Genomic DNA, 19,922 nt, shown 5'->3' with positions numbered 1-19,922 from the left:
GTAACTACAAAGGTAAAAAAAAAACCCAAACATTTCAGTCATTCTTCACCCTTGTTGTTAAAGTATCAATTCATATGGATCACAACTTTGATTTTTTTTCCTATCAAAATGTCAACATTTCAAGGGGTGGGACCAGATTATTTGAGGCAGGATTTGAAGAGTCTGAGTCATGTTTTTGGAGGCGTTGCTTTGAAATGGGACATTTCTCTGAAGGCACACTAATCCACACACAAGGGAGTGGAAACATTGGTCAGAGGACTACTGAAAGCCAGGCCGAAGAGTAGAGGATGAGTAGTACTGCAGGAAAAGTAAGCAAAGGATTTCTGTATCTTCACCACCAGCTAGCCAGATGGCTAACTGAAACCTTTTAGCATCTGAAGGATTTATTTAAGGACGTAAATTTTCAGGACAGGAGTGGTTTGCCTAGGCAGGCAAGTATTTAGCATATATGTGTTATATATGTTATATATGCAAATGGAAGAATTTTTAATCGTTACAGGATGAAAATGGAAACTGTAAATGGAATGATCATGGGGAAAGGGAGTCCTTTCTCTAGGACTTTGGCAGTGCCTGAAAGAATGTATTTGAAGTTGTTTTCTTGGGAGTGGCTAGGTGGCGCAGTGGATAGAACACCTGCCCTGGAGTCAGGAGGACCTGACTTCAAACTGACCTCAGACACTTCATAATTACCTAGCTGTGTGGCCTTGGGCAAGCCACTTAACCCCATTGCCTTGCAACCCCCCTCCAAAAAAAAGAAAGAAAAAAGGAAAAAAAAAGTTTTCTCTAGAATGTTAACACCCCCTTCTGCTCTGACTTTATTTTGATATAGTTAAGTGATGGAAGGTTAGAGGTAGAAATCAAATCTCCAACAGTATCCATAGACTAGGCATGTTATACATGATATACATGTTATATATGTTACAATATAACTTGGTTACTTAAGGATGTGATTTTTGAGAATTGCCTATATAAGATAAGACGAAAGGATGGCTCTCATTGAAGATTTGTTTATGTGATGAACTGATGCTGAGAAAAGTGAGAACTGGGAAAACATTGTACACATTAACGGCAACATGGTGTGATGATCATTCAGACTAGGCTTAACTCTTCTCAGTGATACAAGGCTCAAAGACAATTCCAGAAGACGGAAAATGCCATCTACCTCCAGAGAAAGAACTATGAAATCTGAGTGCAAACTAAAGCAATATGATTTTCATTTTTTGTTTTTTCTTTCTCATGGTTTTTCCCCTTCTGTTCTGATTCTTCTGACTATTAAGGAAATATGTTTAACATGATTACACATATTTATCCTCTTAAAAGTATTTGTTTATTTGATCAAAAAAATAACTGAGCATGTAGGTAGAGAGGAGGTTCTTAACCATTTTTGTGTCTCATGGACGCTTTAGTTGTCTGTGAAGCCATGGGCATCTCAGAATGATGTCTTTAAATGTTTAGCATAAAAATACAAAAAATAACAAAGGAAGCCAATTACTTTGAAATATAGTTATTGAAATGTAAAAATAGCCCTCAATTTCCATGTTCATAAACCCCCAAGTTGAGAATCATCAGCAGAGTTTTAGAGTTTTCCAAGCTTTCTCAGACATTAAATATTTATCTAAAAACATGTGAAGCCAATAGAGGAAATTCTATTTATCTCACTTCACAGATGTGGAAAATGCAGTTCAGAGTTTAAGGGATTTGTCTAGGGGCAGGTCAATGCTTTTCTAAACAAAAGTTGTCTGTTTTTTCTATCATCCTATGCTGTGACTTGCAAGTTCACATAATTGGGGGGAAAAAAGGTGCTTAAAATCCTTTTAACTATCAGAGATTGGATCCAGTTTAAATAGAGTGTAGGTATTTGGCAAAAATGACTCAAATGACCAAATACATTTTTTTTTGGCAAAGCAATCAGGGTTAAGTGATTTGCTCAAGGTCACATAGCTAGTAAGTGTCAAGTGTCTGAGACTGGATTTGAACTCAGTTTCTCCTGACTCCAGGAATGTTTATGAAGAACCTCCATAAACCTGCCTTTTCCACATTTTGCCACCTTTTGCTAAGGTAGAGCCAACATGGTTGTCTCATCACCTTTGCCCACCTCCTTCTACTTTCTTTTATTTCCTTTGGGAAGTCTCCCTACAAGTGCTCTGAATTCTGAAGGACTGTTTTTGTTCATTTTTTGTTTGTTTTTGCAGCCTGGTATTTCCTGTAGCTCCCTTCCCCGTAAAAACTTGTTCTGAAGGGCATTAAAATTGACCCAAGGATCCCTTAGTGTACCTGTAATTTCTTCCTATCCTCTCCTACCAAGATTGTATTACCTTGTGACCATTCAGCACAGCACCACGTATCTTTCCTGGGCACAAATATGATTTGTGGCAGGAAAAGACTGGGGACAAATCAGAGGAACCCTTATTTAAGTCGATAGGGAGACAGTAGAACTAGAAAAATGGATGAAGATAAGGCTGGGGAATTTAGACTTCTACTCGTATCACTCACCCCAACCCCTCAAGGACAAGGAAGGAGAGTCAGTGCACCAAATGACCAGCAGTCCACTCTAACATTAGTCAGATTGCACCAGATTGCACTACTTCAAAGAAGTATGACTATCATCATTTTCCCTCAAAAGCCAAGGCATAGAGCTGGACACGGTAAATTTCAAAGTAGACAAAGCATCTTCCTGCCTCAGTTTCAAACTTCTCCTTTCTCTTAAATAAGGCTCCAGTAACCATTTCTCTCATTGCTACCCTTGTGTGCCCCCCCCCCCCAAGAGTAACCCACCTAGGCTTCCCTAGCCTTCTAAAGAATCCAGGGTGGAAAAAATAGCAGCCAGCACTCTAGGATCAAAAGTCAAGTTCTTTTAAGACTGCTATCCTTGGCTGGGAGCTAGGAAGCAAGAAAACTGATTGAGTGGATTCACCCTAACTCACTGTTTTGGGACTTCTCTGACTTTCCCCCAAGGATCCAGGAACCTCATTTTGGGGAAAATCTTATCATCACAAGATCCATCAACCTTGGGATTCCACATCACCATCACCCTCTGTCCCTCTTGTTGGAGAGTAGAGCTATGGACTTTTAACCTTCCTTAAATTTAAGGAGGGAGTATAGTTCAGAACAATTCCTCATCTCTCGTGTCTGCACCGTCTTTGAACTTCTCTGACTTTTTCCATTTTGCTCCAATATTGGATACTTTTCCAGCTCCCCCCACTCACACTTGCTTTTCAGCTTCTTTTATATATATATATTCTTCCTTGTCTTCCATTATATTGTAAACTCTGAGAGCAAGAGACTTTCTTTTTTTTTTCTTATTTCTATCCCTAGCACTTGCCACATAGGGGGCACTTAATAAATGTTTATTAACTGAGAATCAGTATTTGAATTCTTAAAAAAAAGACTTTATGTTGAAATTCTATATCATATATAGGACACATAATGATGACTCTGTCGGGGCAGGAAGTGGAGTGAATCTTTTGGTCATGTAAGCTGGTAGACCAGTCCTCCCTGGGAGTCAGCTCCCAGGTTCAGCTACTCTAAAGTGTTTCTAATTGCACGATCTCTTCCTTTTTTCTATTTTGAACCCACAGTTTCACTGAGAACCAAGGGTTCATTTTTCCTTCCTCCCAGTGCTTTTCATGCCATGTTTCCAACCTTCAAAGGGGCAGTTATTTATTTCTACAAATGTAGTAGTTTTGCTACTAAAACTTGAATACATGGAAAAAGTGCCAGTCTTGAGGAAGCTTGGCTGAACAACCTGTCCTGATAGAATGCTTCCTTTTTAAGAAAACATTTATTGATTTAGTTTTTAATTTATGGAATAAAACAAGCATTTACACAACAAAGTGATATAAAACGATGTTTGCACATAGAGCCAAAAATCTATTATGTACTTGTTATTTCTTTTAAATATATAACAAAGTTATATAAATTACTTCCCCCATTTTTTCCTTCCCTCCACCCCCACCCTAAAGATGGCTGCATTAAAAACAAATGCATATGTGTGATGCCTATATATATATAAATATAAATATATAAATATATATGCAAAGTAATTCTAAACATACTTCCATTTATTAGTTCTCTCTCTCTAGATGAATATAACACCTTCCTTTCTAGGACTCTTATAATTAATTTGGATATTTATAATAGTCAAAGTGACTTAGTTGCTCAAAATTCTTAAAACAATATTGATGTTACTGTATACAATATTTTCTTGGTTCTGCTCTTTCACTTTTCTTTATTGTGAGCAAGTCTTTCCTTGTTTTTCTAAGATCATTGAACTTGTCATTTCTTACAGCAGAGTAGTATTCCTTCATAATCGTATACCACCACTCCCCTCTTGTTTTGGAATTTCCTATGCTTATGTTAGTCAGAGACCAAGGTTTATGGACACATGGATATGTCACACAAATATGTTTTTGCTACTTTTCTAGGTAATTAAATGCAAAGCTGCTGTGTTGTGGGGGCTGAAGCAACCCTTTTCCATCGAGGAAGTAGAAGTTGCCCCACCAAAAACCTATGAAGCTCGAATTAAGGTACTGTCATTCCTAATGTAGATTGTTTTTTCCTTAAGACCTGAGATTTCTTTTTTAAATGGACCTGACAAAGAAGAAACACTCTTCCCGTGCAGATCAGCACCAATTCTGCAGTTTAGAGACTTATTGTTGTCAGGGGATGTTAATTAGCTCTTAATCTACCCAGATTCAAGTCACACCATTCTAAACATTTGCTGGACCTATAATCCTATGGTAATAGGGGTCCCTTGATCGAAAGACACAATGTCCTCTGGTGTGGCTATCCAGCTAAATAGTTCTGAGTCATGTTCTATCCTTCATGATGTTAGGTATGGCCGCTACTGTAGCTGCCAGCATTGTTAGTCTTATACTCTTCAAGGTGCTTCTCAAAGATTCCTTTTAGGTTAGTTCTTTTAGAAAAGAATTTGGCACCCCACAGCTGAGATAATACAACTAAACCTTGGCATCATGACCCATAATGATTTTGGGTCAAAACTCAAGAAGTGTTAAGAAAGGAATATGAGTCACCCAGAACTAGCTGATTGTCTCTAATATTATATCATCCTTTGAGAATTCCACTTAGGCAGCTCTAGGTTAATGCTTTCTTATCTATTAATTCTATGCCAACTTCATTTTAGGTCAATTTGTAATTTTACCCATTTTTACAAAATTTATAAATTTTATAAATTTATATCTTTGGAATTCTGACTCCCCTCCTCTCCCCTCCCCTCTCCTCCTCTCCTCTCTAGGAATAAAAGGATAAAATGACTTAACATATATAAAGAACTTTGGAAATCTTAAAGGGTTATGGAAGTGTTTGCATTAAAACCAGTACTCTATCAGAATTGTTCTTCTGGAGTCCCAAAAAATTAGAGGCTCAGAAGAATTGAGAATTAAATATCTGACAGAAGAATTCAAAATGGAAACCAGAGGACTGTGCCCAAGGAGTCCTGTGATCCAGAGGTTTCCACTGTCTTTCTCTTCCCATAGATCTTGGCCACAGGCATCTGTCGTACTGATGACCATGCCATCAGCGGAGCAATGACTGTTAAGTTTCCAGTAATTGTGGGACATGAAGCAGCCGGAGTTGTAGAGAGTATTGGAGAAGGGGTAACCACAGTGAAACCAGGTGAGGCAAGGGTTTGTAACTGGGGTCTATGAATGTTTTTCAAAAATAATTTTATAACTTTTTTCATTTCTTTATTTATGAATAAAGCAAGCATTTCCATTACATGGTATAATAAAAATGATTGTACCTGGAACTTTATTTCAAAATAATTGGTTTCTTTTGTGGGAAGGGAGGAGGGAAGAGAGGAGGGAAGGAAGGAGGGAAGGGAGGGAGGAAGGGAGGAGGGGAGGGAATAATGGAGGAAGGGAAGAAGGGAGGGAGGAAGGAGGAAGGGAGAAAGAGAGGGAGGGAGGAAGGGCAGGAGGGAGGAAGGGAGGAAGGAAGGAGGGAAGGGAGAAAGGAAGGGAGAAGGAAGGAAGGAAGGAGAGAGGAAAAGAGGGAGGGAGGGAAAGAAGGGAGGAAGGAAAGGAAAAGGAAGGAAGGAGGAAGTGAACAAAGTAGAATGGAATGGAGGGAGGGAGGAAAGGAGAGGGATGCAGACAGAAAGGAGAATAAGAGAAGGAGCAAGGAAACAAGCATTTATCAATGACATACTGATTACAGGACCTGTGATTAGTGTTTTACAAACACATCATTTGATTCCTTTGAGGAGGAGGAGCAATGATCCATTTTACAGTTGAGAAAATTGAGTCAAATGAAAGTGATCCATTTCAATACATAGCTGCCTCATTCTGACTAATTTGTGCAATCAAGCCCTCTCCCTTCTAGACTCAGTAAGACAGGTGTTCACATCTCACAAAGGTGTCCGGGAGTAAACTCATCTCTCTAGTCTGGGTAACATTTCATTAAAACTTCATGATTACAGTCTGAAACAACAGCTGAGGTCAGGTTTTTTTTTTCCTCAAATAGAAATTTTTCTGCTTTTCTAAATTCCTCATTTCTTGTAGCACTATTAAAATTCATTATATTCGTATATTATGCTTTCTTTTTCCACCCCAATCAAAGGACACCCATTTTGTGGCCAGTTTTTTGCTACCACAAAAAGTGCTGTTATACCTATGAGAAATGGTGGACAGAAGTGTAGTCAACCGATGGCCAGCCTTGGGGTTGGGATGTCCCAAATTTACATCCTGTCTCTGGTATAATTTGCTGTGTGACTTTTTACAGGTAACTTAACCTCTTGAATTCTCTAAAAATATAAGTAGTAGGGGCAACTAGGTGGCTCAGTGGATAGAGCACCGGCCCTGGAGTCAGGAGTACCTGAATTCAAATCCGGCCTCAGACACTTAATAATTACCTAGCTGTGTGGCCCTTGGGCAAGCCACTTAATCCCATTGCCTTGCAAAAACTAAAAAACAAATAAGTTGTAGAATAGCTTTCTCTAATGATGTAACATTCTTCAGGGCTACTCTCTCAATTCACATACACTGTTTATTTCAGGTACCCAGAGTATGGTTTCTTTCTTTAAAATTCTATCTATCTGTTTGTCATTTATCTATATCTATCTATCTATCTATCTATCTATCTATCTATCTATCTATCTATATCTATCATCTATCCACCTACATACCTACCTTCCAAGTTGTCTATTTATCTGTCTTTCTGAAAACATTTTATTACTTTGCTGATTAAGCCACACATTAGTTATTAGAGCTTTGTTTAGAAATTATTGCCATTTTGATAAATTCAATTTATATATGTGCATATACATCTACACTACACACACACACACACACACACACACACACATTCATATAGAGACCACTTTAGGTTATTTGCATTTTATGCATTTGTTCATTTCCTTTGTTCTACTGAATGACCAGGACTGTGTGGTTTAGAAAATCAAATCTGTAGCCAGAAAACTTGAGTGTTAAATACCAATTCTGCTGCTTACCTAAATTTTATTGATTTTATTCCAAACTTAAAGAAATAAAGCGCACATTTCCTTAACATAAAAGAATTGTTCATAGCCCAGAGGATGGTTTGTTGTAGACAGAGTTCACATTTTATGTTTCTTTTTATCACTTCAAACACACACACACACACACACACACACACACACACACACACACACACACCTATGATCCTATGATGGGTGCCAATATATGTCCCCCAAATATTGATTTATTTCTCTATCTTAAAAAAGCAATATTTCACATCATAATCTTTTCTCTTAGGGGTGGCTAGGTGGTGCAGTGGATAGAGCACTGGCCCTGGAGTCAGGAGTACCTGAGTTCAAATCCAGCCTCAGACACTTAATAATTACCTAGCTGTGTGGCCTTGGGCAAGCCACTTAATCCCATTGCCTTGCAAAAAAAAATCTAAAAAAAAATAATCTTTTCCTCTTCCAGGAGATATGGTCATTCCTCTCTTTCTGCCACAGTGTGGAAAATGCTCCTCCTGCATAAATCCTAATGGTAATTTGTGTGAGAAGATCGAGTGAGTGTCATTTCTGAGATGTCATTTTAATTGTTCCATTATCGATTAATATTTAAGCTGCATTCATTTACTGGTGCCTTTAATACATTGAATAGTGTTACGGGAAAGGGTGTCTTGTCTGATGGCACCACCAGATTTACCTGCAAAGGGAAGCCTGTCTATCACTTCATGAACACCAGCACCTTCACTGAGTACACCGTGGTGGAGGAAGACTCAGTGGCTAAAATCGACAGTGCCGCTCCTCCAGAGAAGGTGTGTTTGCTAGGCTGTGGATTCTCCACTGGCTATGGAGCTGCGATGAAGACAGCCCAGGTGAGGCTATGTGGATGACGTAATTCTTAAGAATTCTTGGCTTAGTAAAGATTTGGGCAGACACTAAAAGTTTCCAAATACAAGGTATGTTCAGGTACTGTCCACACCTACCAAATCCCTGAACAATGAATAGCCATTTAATCATCCAGAAGCCTTGGTCTCTACAAATATAAAGATATAAAGACAAAAACATTCAGATAATCTGAAATTCTTATTCTTCATTCAGATGATTTGGGTTTATTTGTATGAATGAATGAATGTGTAAATGAGGAATCAATCCATCAATCAACAAGGATCTATTAAAGGCAAGGCACCCAGGTTCAGGCCTGGGGATATAAAGAGAAGAAGTAAAATCATTCCTGCCATGAAGGAGTTCACCTTCTAGTAGCGGAAATAATATTTTCAGATTTACATAAAGACTTGGGGGGCGGGAGACATTGGGATGGGGAATGAAGAAAGATAATGTCTGATAAAGATAATGTCTGATAATGATCATGAATTCTTCGTTCCTTAGTAGCTCCTTATGTTTTCTTTCATGAAAGTTTCTGAGGCAGAAGCTAAAAGAGCCTCTGATATCTCAACTGCCTATGTTTTTAATTCTTTCAAAGTATCACTATGAGAATCAATTTACTACTGGCTACAGTAAACTAGTCCTGCTCTAGATTTCATGTTTTCCAAGACTCTAGACTTCCGATGATCTCATTAATTACTAAGGTCCTGTATTTTTTCATCCCCATAGGTCATCCCTGGTTCTACTTGTGTTGTCTTTGGGCTGGGAGGAGTTGGCCTCTCGGTTATTATGGGCTGTAAATCAGCCGGTGCTTCCCGAATCATTGGAATTGATCTTAATAAAGACAAATTTGAGAAAGCCAAGTCTGTAGGAGCCACTGAGTGCATCAGTCCTAAGGACTACAAAAAACCCATCAATGAAGTATTGAGTGAAATGACTAACAATTCTGTTGGCTATACCTTCGAGGTTGTGGGGCGCCTTGAAACTATGGTAAGTAATAAGCAGGTAGAGTAGACTTGGAGGGAGCCAAGATTAAAGAGTCAGCCTTAGGCCAAAGCTGAGCTTCCATAGAGTTCCCCTCTCAAGAGTTTGATTTATTTTTTTTATTTTTTATTTTTTTAGGTTTTTGCAAGGCAAATGGGGTTAAGTGGCTTGCCCAAGGCCACACAGCTAGGTAATTAGTAAGTGTCTGAGACCAGATTTGAACACAGGTCCTCCTGACTCCAGGGCCCAGTGCTCTATCCACTATGCCACCTAGCCACCCCCAGTTTGATTTATTTTAAAAAGTCCTTAAGGCACTGATTATTACCCAGATGAAAGTTGCATTTATAGAAACTAGTTTCAGTCATCAAGAACTAAGTAAGCATGAACAAGTATTGGACTAGCTGGGCAGCACCTGTCCTCAAGGGACTCATCTTCTGCTAGAAGGAGAAAATGCACATCTGAGAATAAGGAAAGGGAATGCTGGTTATCTGAATAAGAGGGATTAAGAATGGAGGTAGAGATTGCCACTCATTTCCATTGGTGATGTTAGAATTGATAGGATTATTGTTCTTAGAACAAGAGCAAGAAGCCTAAAGCTGGGGATGTGGGTGGGGTTAGATTCTTATGCGCAAGGAGAATGCAAGTGGGCCTTGGTGTGCTGGTGGAGAGCTAAATACAAGGTGAAGCATGGTCTGAGGCCATGAGCATTTGAAGTAGATCAAGTTTACATTATTAAAGGCAAGGAGAAGACTACAGTATTATCTTCTTTTTTTAAGGTTTTTGTTTTTTTGCAAGGCAAATGGGGTTAAGTGGCTTGCCCAAGGCCACATGGCTAGGTAGTTATTAAGTGTCTGAGGTTAGATTTGAACTCAGGTCCTCCTAACTCCAGGGCCCAGTGCTCTATCCACTGTGCCACCTAACTGACTCGCACAAGATATTCCAAATAAATCTAAACAGCTTCTGCATGGAGAGAGAGAGAGAGAGAGAGAGAGAGAGAGAGAGAGAGAGACACAGAGACAGACAGAGAGACACAGAGAGACACAGAGAGAAACAGAGAGACACAGAGGCAGACAGAGACAGAGAGAGAGATAGACAGACAGAGAGACACAGAGAGAAAAAGACAGACAGACAACACAGAGAGAGAGAGAGACAGAGATGGGGAGAGACAGACAGAGACAGAGAGAAGAGGAAGAGAAGATGGAAAAGGAAGAGGAAGAGAGGGGAGAAGGGAAGGAGGGAGGGGAAAAGAGCTAATACTCAGAAGTGAGCTACATTAATCTCTTTCTTTATAGGAAGCAAGACACAAGACATTTCCCCTCCCTTGCAATATGGTTTCCTATTTCTGTTTAAATCTTGCATGAAAAATCAAAGAGAGAATTCCTCAGAGTTTCCATACTGTATTACCATTGGTTCATTTTAGATAATGTAATTAGTGGCTCTGATTTGAGAACATTTCAGGGTTAGAACTATTGTGAAAATTAAATTTTAAAAGAATCCCATCCTAGTGCTGTAGAAAACCAAATTTTGGGACACCCTACCTGAATTTTAATCCTGGCTCTGCCACAAGCTACCCGGAGGCGGGGGGGGGGGGGGGGGGGGGGGGGGGGGGGATCCTCACCTCTCTGAATCTCAATCTCTTTATTTATAAAACGAGGACCCTGCTCTCAAATGATCCTACACTCTTTTCTAGCTCTAAATCTATGATCCTATGATTCTACATTCTGTTTCCTGCCTTCAGGGAGGAAATGTCTATAGCAGGATGACCAAGACTGCTGAGGCTTTGCAGTATTCAAAATGGGTTTCAATTTGCAAGAAAACAAAGTTATATAAACTTGTGGGGGCTTGCTTCAGTTTTTTAACAGATGACAACTCAGGTCTGAAACAGAGTCCCTCTTTGTCTTTGCCTCATAGAAATGCAAACATTCCTTGGCAGCATTTTTCATGTAACTTTTCCAGTTCCTCCCATTGTTAATGCTTTTCCCCACCTAACACCCCAATTATCTCAAATTATTGACCCTCTAGGCTTTTTTATACTTATAAGTATATATGCCATTCCCTCCCACCCCATCCCATGTGCTTTGAATGTAGACTCCTGAAAGGCAGGTTTCATGTTTGGCATACTCATGTAGCCCAGATATCTGGCAAAAAGTAAGCTAGCTGATGTGATACATTAATTTGGGGGACTGTGGTAATCAGTGGCAATGGAGCAAGGCACAAATCCCTTCTGATTCAGAAAGATACTATAAGAGGCACATTTTCTCTTTCATTTCTGCATCAGATTGATGCCCTGGCTTCCTGCCATATGAGCTATGGGACCAGTGTGGTTGTAGGAGCTCCTCCATCATCTAAAATGCTCACCTATGATCCCATGCTGCTGTTCACTGGACGCACCTGGAAAGGATGTGTTTTTGGAGGTACGTGGTTGAGAAATGGGAAGCATTCATTCAGATATGTATCAGAAAATGTACTGAGCACTGGGAATACAAACACAGGAAGGAAAGAGAAAAAGGAAAGGAAAGGAGAGAAGGAAAGGAAGGAAGGAAAGGAAAGGGAAAGAAAGGGAAGGCAATGAAAGGGGAGGGAAGGAGAAAGGAAAGGGGTAAAGGAAGGGGGAAGGGAGGCTAAGAGGGAGGGGGAGGGAAAGGAAAGAGATAGTCCCTTCTCTCAAGGAGCTTATATTCAATGGGAGCTAATAACACATAAAAGAGAACTGGAGACGGGGGAAGTGAAAGGGTAAGGTGAAACCCATAGAATCAGGAGCAGAACCAGGAGAGCGATAAGTGTGGACAGCATTGACTCCTTAGGAATAGTGCTTTTATCAGGCAACTCACAAATCATAAGAGAGCTCACAGCATGGAGACATTTTTAGAATAAAAAGAATGTTGCCACATAAGGGAAAGAGGCTTGACATTCTGATATGTCTTTTGCCAAGTGAGAGAAATCCTATGATCTCATATTTTTAGAAGCATGTCACTGACAAAAAAAAAATAAGGAAATTGAGTGACAGTAAAAAAACTAAGCAAGGAATATAAAGAGGATATCAAAAAGGAAAAAAAAATTTGCTAGATCTTACACAGCTTGCAGTCTCAATATTACCCTTTCTAATTCAAATTTTCAAAAGGTTTAGTTCATTCTGAGTTAGTCCATAGAAATATTTTCCCTAGAAGGTATGTTTGTGACTTTTGGTGTATGATAATTTTTATTGATTTCTTTTACCTCAGATTCATATCTAAGTTTATATCCTATAGCCAGTGATCTATTCCCTATAGCAGAGAAGAAAAAAGAAAAGGGGTTGGAAAGTTCAGCAAATTAACACATTTCCCAAGTCTGACACAAATGTTGTACATTCATACTGTTCAGTGTTGTCTGACTCTTGGTACTGAAGGGGTTTTCTTGGCAAAGATATTGGAGTGATTCCCCATTTTCTCCTCTAGAGGAATAAGGCAAACAGAGGTTAAGTGATTTGCTCAGTCACACAGCTAGTAAGTGTCTAAGGCCAGATTTAAACTCATATCTTCCGGACTCCCGGCCCAGGACTCTATCCACTGAGCCATGTAGCGGCCTCAACACCCATACTTATCGACAGAGAGGAAGGAGAGCTGTGTTTTCTCAGCACTCTTTTGGAGTTTAGGCATTTTAATTAGAAAGCATTCCATATTGTATGTGTTTATTTGGGGTGTTCTTTTCATTTTGTTTTCATTGTATATTGTTTTCTTGATTTTCTTATTTTGCAATAGTTTATATAAGTCTTAAGACAATTATCTCCATATTAATGATTATATTTGTACATATAGTTGGAAGTTTTAGTGTACTTTAATCATTCTGTATAATGTCTAAAGAGTCAGGGATACTCATTCCCTAGACTGCTAAGCAGCATGTTCAGTTCCTGAATTAGTATAAATGAGAAATCATGGAAGGCTGTAGATTCACCCTAAGTCAGATGAGTGAACCTTCACAATAGTAATTCACATTTATACAGTGCTGGGGCAGCCAGGTGGCGAAGTAGATAAAGCACCCCCCCCCCCAGTCAGGAGGATCTGAATTCAAATCTGTCCTCAGACACTTGCACATTTATAGTGTTTAAAAGTTATAAGGCATTTCCTTATCATGATCCCATGAGGTAACTAATACAGACATTATTCTCTTTTGTAGGCCACAGAAGTTAAGCAACTTGCCCTCAGTCATTTTCATAAATTTCAGGTCCTGTGTTCAAAGCCAGGCTCTTGCCTTGAAGATGAGCCATTTTTTACTTTTCTTTCCCATTGTCCCTAATAAATCAGTACAAACTGAGTTTTATTTTTCTACTGGAGAAGAGGGCAGGGAGTATTGGGAAGGGCTTGAAAGATTTGCCATTTAACATGGAACGGACAATATAGTGAAGCCCTTAGAAAAATAATTATGTCATATTATCTCTCCATCTCTCCTAGCTTCTCTATTTCTATCAATATGGGCAATAGCCCACACTTGAAGTCTCAAAGAGGCAGCAAGATCTAGAGGATGAAAAAGCATTGGACTTATTTTGGGAACTTTTCTGATAATTAGTCAAGTCATTTTCATCTTTGAGAGATGACCCCAGTTTCCTTGTCTGTAAAATGAGAGAGAGGACCTCTTCCTTCTGTTTTACACACACACACACAGTTTCCAGGCCCAAGAAAGCTATATACTTCTTTGAAATAAATGATAAAATGGGAGAAACAGGAAAGTAGGCTGTAATCCTCCCTCCCTCCCTCCCTCCCTCCCTATCCTTGTGATGGAGGGTGACCTTCTTAGAGCTCAGCAGGTGGTGAGGTGAAGTATTCATGACAGCCCTCCCGCCCCCCACACAGACACTGACCACGTGCCAGCTTCCCTGGACACAAGGGTCCTGGTTCCCCTTCAAGCGTCCTTGTGACTCCTCCCCATCTGCATGATCTGGGCATGAAGTCTGTGATACACCCAAAGGACAAACACCAGTCACTCCTTCACAGTCCCCCTGGCTTCCAAACTCTAAGTTTCGTTTGTTTTTATAAATCAATGCAGATTTAAGGACTTGTAGCTGAGGCCAAAGAGTAAAACCCAAGTGAAAAAATAACCTTGTCCCTTAACAGATTTGTAGAGTTCTGTACTGAGCCAGGATCAGCAGTAACTACTTCCCATCAGTGTTTCCAATTGCTCTTTCCTACTGTAGCTCTTCTAAACTTCCCAGCAAGTAATGGGCCTTTCATTATCGGGGCTCCCTTGTTCATTCTATGAGCTCGCTACCCTAACTACGGGTCTGTTGGCTTCCAGCAGATGGCACTGGTATTCTTTGTTACAGGACCAGTCTCTTCCATTGGATTTCACCAAAAAATCTTAAAATTTGACTTAACTGCTCAGTAACCTCTAACCCCCCCATTATTCTTAAGCTTTCATTTGTAATTTTCCGTAATGCCAAAATTCACATAGGAAGACTCTGGTGATTGCAGTGATTATAAGAACAATTTATTATTCTGTTTCGTGAGTGAAGGTAGGCTTATAGTCACTTATTGCTTGCCTCCTTCTTAAGCATCCAGCTGTTCTTATATTTTTCCATCTTTCAGGTTAGCTGATAGTAGAGTGAATTAAAGCCCAGAGCCTAGGGTCAAAGACCTGAGTTTAAATATGGCCTTAGACATTTACTACTATGACTCTGTAAAGTTTTCTGTTTGCCTCAGTTTCAACAGCTATAAAATGGGAATCATGGGGTGGCTAGGTGGTGCAGAGGATAGAGCACTGGCCCTGGAGTCAGGAGGACCTGGGTTCAAATGCGGCCTCAGACACTTAAAAATCACCTAGCTGTGTGACCTTGGGCAAGCCACTGAACCCCATTGCCTTGCAAAAACCTAAAAATAAATAATAAAATGGGAATCACAATACCTTACCAGGTTATCACATGATCAAATGGAATTGCATTTGTGGGGAAAAAAACCAAAGCACCCCCCTAAACTCCCCCCCCCCAACAAAAACAGTACAATTCCTGGTCTATAGTGAATCTGTACAAATTTCTAGTCTCCTCTCCTCTCCCTAGCTAGAATGGTTGTTCAACTTACTCAGGGGGTAATTTCTAAAATAGCTGCAAAAAAAGGCAGGAAGACCCCCCCCTCCTTGGTGATCACACCAGAATGAGAGATTGAGTTGTAGTCCTTGTTATCTGACCTAAGTGAAGAGAAAAGCAAAAGCTAATTTCCATCTCTAGTAAATGATGATGCCATTGCACTAGTTTACAGGATTGTTGAGTGAGACAGTTTGCAAAAGCCTTCTGTAAATTCTAATGCATTCTATAAACCACTACATAGAAAAGAAATTAACTCATAAATTTCAAATGGATGAATGTTAAAATTACTTTTGTATATAATTGTAAAAATTAAATTAAATTTAAAAAGATGAAAATGAGACAAACCCATCAAAATTATATCAGTTCATAAGAATCTGATGCTGTGTAAAATGTATAGGATGGACTCCTGATTTTGACATCAACTAGTTAGGTGCCTGACCAAAGCATTTATGTTTTCTGAACTTTAGTTTTCTCAGTATTAAAAATACTAATCAGTCAGTCAGTCTACATCTTTATTAAGTGCTAGGAGCTGAGGCGACAAAGAAAAACAAAAGACAGTCTGCTCAAGAAGGTCACAATCTAAATGAGGAAGACATTTGGAAAAACATCAATGTATAAACAAGATATATGCAGAATAAATTGGAGATTTATAAATTTGTAACTTGGATAATCAATAAAGTGAAGAAACTAACCTTATGCATGAAGAGGAATCAGGAAAGAATTCTTAGAGAGTATGAGATTTTAGCTGGGAAACTAAGGAAACCAGAGAAGTCAGGAAGAAGACGGGAGAGGGAAGAATACTTGAAAAGACCAGTGGAAAATACCCAGATAGAATGTCTTCTGTGAGGAATACTTAAAGAGGCAGGTGCTACTAGAACACACGAACACACAATGGAGGTGTGTGTGGGGGGGTACCAAGTGGTTCTAAATTATAAAGATCTATAGAAATATGAGCTGTTTTTATTCACCTAAGTTTCAAAAGGATATGATCAGCACAAAGTGAGGTTTCTTGGATGGAATCAAGTTGTTTGTTGGTAAAAAAACATTTTTGGCCTGAAATTTCCCCTCCCCTCCTCAACCTTACCCTTTTCTTGCCAGTTTTTTTAAATTAGTTTTTAGTTTAATTAGTTTTTGTAATTCAAAAAGGATATACAAAGTAAAGGTTTTCATATTTAAGTCTAAAGGGAAATATAATTGAAGGTTCAATAGTTTGTTAATTCCATTCATTTGGCTATGAAACCAGTATAGATTATAACCACTCCCATACCACAGACACACACACACACACACACACACACACACACACATTTATATATACACATTCTGACTCTGTGCTGTTCGTATCCATTTAACTCTCTAAATCCTGTCTAGCCACACCAATCCACCTAATACTTTAAAGGACCAGAGAAATGTGAAGTTTTTATGTACTGACTCATTACTTTGTGCCCCCCCACCCCATGCCCAGCATTTAATAAATGTTTTTTGTTGATTAATTATTAGAAATTACATAAATAATAAAATATAGGTACTTCATTTTCTAAGGTTGGAAAAGCAGAGATGATGTCCCAAAACTTGTGACTGATTTTATGGCAAAGAAATTTGACTTGGATGAGTTAATAACCCATGTTTTACCTTTTAATAAAATCAATGAAGGATTTGAACTACTCTACAAAGGAGAAAGGTATGTTTTTATATGTTAATCATACCAAAAAACACAATTTGTAACATATTATAAATTTGATCATCTTGTACACATGATATGCTTTCTAATTTGAGACTTTCACAGATGAATGAATATATTCCTTGCTACTGTGTACTTTTTTCATCCATTGGGTCTCTTAAGTCTCTAAATTAGAGTTTACTTTGATGATATCAACTGGATTCAGTGAAGTAGAAAGGATGCTAGATAGAGAGCCAAATGACCTGGGTTCAGGTGCCACCCTTACCAGTCATGACATCATGATTGACAAGTCCCTTCATGTCTCTGGACATCACTTTGTTTCTCTGAAAAGTGATGGGATTGGCCTTGATGATGTCTAAAGTCTCTGATTTATGATCTTATGGAATGATGTCTGACATTGAACTCCTTGGAGATGAAAGTGATGGATGCAAATGATGAATGACATGGGTTTTATTTAAGTTTTAAGAATTAACTTGTCTGCTTTTTGTCTCTTTTATCTCCCTACCAACAACTAAAAAAGAAGAAAACAAAATCCTTGTAACAAATATGAAGGGTCAATCAAAACCAATTTCTCTACTGGCCATGTCTCAAAAATTTTGTCTCAATCATTTGCACTCTTGAGTTTATCCCCTCTCTGTGGAGGATGTGTTTCATTATGAGTCTTCTGGAATTACATTGATCAATTTTAATCTCTCAAAATTGTTTTTATAATATTGGTATTATTTGAGTTATTTTCTTGATTCTGCTCATTTCACTATATGTCAATTCGTAAAAGCATTCCAAAGTTTTTCTGAAACCATTCCCTTCATTGTTTTAATATTCTATAATATTCATGTTCTTGTCTAGCCATTTCTCAATTAATGGACTTTCAATTCATCCTTAATTCTTTGCAACCAAAAAGAACTGCTATAAATATTTTTGTATATATATAAAGGATCTTTTTCTCTCCTTGGAGTGTAGACTTAGTCGTGATTTCACTAGTTAAAATGATATGTACAGTTTAATAACTTTTTCCAGTCCCTTCATTTTTACAGAAGAGAAAGCTAGAGCTCTGGGAGTCCAAGGCAATGATTGATCCTGGTCTTTTTAGTCTAGTTAAAGGCCAGAAATTCTGGGGACAGAGGTTCCCATTTTGAATGTCCACATTCCTACCTGCATTTAATGGAATTGCATATAGTATAGGAGGAATATAATCTATTATTTGAATGAGAGAAGAGGAAACCATTTTTTATAAGAAAAACCCGCTAATCTGTCCTCTTCATTGTCAGGAGCATCAACATCTATGCATCGTATTTTCCTGTAGCTTTGTTTTCATGGGATGGTAAATTTAGATATGTGACAGACTCTAGAACTCATCTATTCCATTCCATTCACTTTACTTGTGTAAAAATGGAGTCCTAGTTTTGGATCTAAAATGCAGCAATCATTATTGATCTTGAGACTGGGTCCTCACTGACACCTACATCTTTCAGGCTTCTAAAGCTACCCCCACCTGGGCTTTGCCAGGTGATCTTTCAGGACTGTCATTTATTTAAAGAGAAACTATATTTACTATCTATATGCCTACTAATTAGAAAAGCCCATCATAGCTTTAATCAGAATCTAATACTAAATTACTCTTTATTAGAAAAATTAGAAGCAAGACATTAATAGGATCTTCCATTTTCTATTTCAGCATTCGATCAGTCCTTCTGATGTGAACTCCTAAGAGAGATGAAGTTCATGTGGATCCATCAACAGCTGTCTCTTTCTCTGATATTTCATTTTCATATAATTATGATGGAACATTTGTGCCATCCCCTGTGGTTTGAACCCTCAAAAAGAAATAAGTACCTTGGAATAAATAAACTTTTCCAAAAATAAGGGATTAACATTGTCACTGATACAATTCAATTTACTGGGGTTGTGGCAGGATAATAATGTTATTTTGTAATTTGTAGAGAGTAGGTTATCCTGGATTGGAACATCAATAAAAGTGTAAATTCTCTACTTTTGATTGAATTAGGATTTTTAAATGGAATTACAATATTTTTAATCAAAATTAATGAGTTTAAAAGACTATTCCTTTGAGGATTCCATTATCTAACTCCAGGAAGCTAGGTTGTATACTGGATAGGGTTGGATGGTGCTACATTGAATGTCTGAAAGACTTTTCAAATTATATTTTATTCTACAGAAAACCTATGTCTGACTGATTTCTTTTTTTCTTTTATGTAACAAAAAAGGTGAATACTTTTTAAATACTTTTTCAAAATAAATTTAATCTGTTAAATAATATTGTCTTATCACACGATATATTTTATTTACTTCCATTTAAAATATATGTGTATGTTTATATGCATATGTATTATATATACACACACAGATATATATATATATATATATATGTATATTTTAATTTAAGGAAAGTATATTGCATTTCAGTTCAATTCAACATTCCCTTCTTAAGTCCATTCTGTGTTTCAGACTACTTTCCTGGGTCCTGGGGAAAAAAAAAAGCAAAAATTAAATAATCCCTACCCTGAGCTGACTTCATATGCATTGCCTATTTTCCAATTTGCTCCAAAAGGCATTGTGAGATAATTTGATGGAAATGAAAAAGAAGAGGGTTGAATTAGAGAAAACAAAGTATTTCTAAAAAAAGACTCATAAAAGATGCATTTTCACTATTTTAGACTGCAGATTTTAAATAGAATTTTATTCTGATAGTGTCCAAATTTATATATATATATATATATATATATATATATATATATATATATATATACACACATATATACATGCATACACACACACACATACACATAGAAATTCTTCTGAATGGAAAGTTAGGTATAATATTTTCACATGTCCCTACCCCTATAGAAGTT

General features: G+C 38.0%; 1 protein-coding gene across 2 annotated transcripts; it reads left to right on the top strand.

Annotated features, from left to right (window-relative positions):
- Window positions 1–203: 203 nt before the first annotated feature.
- Window positions 204–19,295, top strand: LOC141517260 (all-trans-retinol dehydrogenase [NAD(+)] ADH7-like). Of its 2 annotated transcripts, none has more exons than XM_074228092.1 (9): window positions 204–308; window positions 4,425–4,526; window positions 5,496–5,634; window positions 7,926–8,013; window positions 8,109–8,325; window positions 9,065–9,325; window positions 11,598–11,733; window positions 16,914–17,052; window positions 18,728–19,294. In XM_074228092.1, the coding sequence occupies exons 1-9, from the start codon at window positions 288–290 to the stop codon at window positions 18,750–18,752; spliced, it is 1,128 nt and encodes a 375-aa protein (XP_074084193.1). In that variant the 5' UTR covers window positions 204–287; the 3' UTR covers window positions 18,753–19,294. The 2 variants fall into 2 exon arrangements, with proteins under 2 accessions (XP_074084193.1, XP_074084194.1); XM_074228093.1 differs by lacking the exon at window positions 204–308 and adding an exon at window positions 322–431 and having other exon boundaries at window positions 18,728–19,295.
- Window positions 19,296–19,922: the final 627 nt, after the last annotated feature.

Source organism: Macrotis lagotis, chromosome 3, assembly GCF_037893015.1.
Source record: "Macrotis lagotis isolate mMagLag1 chromosome 3, bilby.v1.9.chrom.fasta, whole genome shotgun sequence".
Taxonomy (NCBI): domain Eukaryota; kingdom Metazoa; phylum Chordata; class Mammalia; order Peramelemorphia; family Peramelidae; genus Macrotis; species Macrotis lagotis.
Note: the sequence above shows the minus strand (reverse complement) of the source record. Positions and strands in the feature narration are given on the sequence as shown.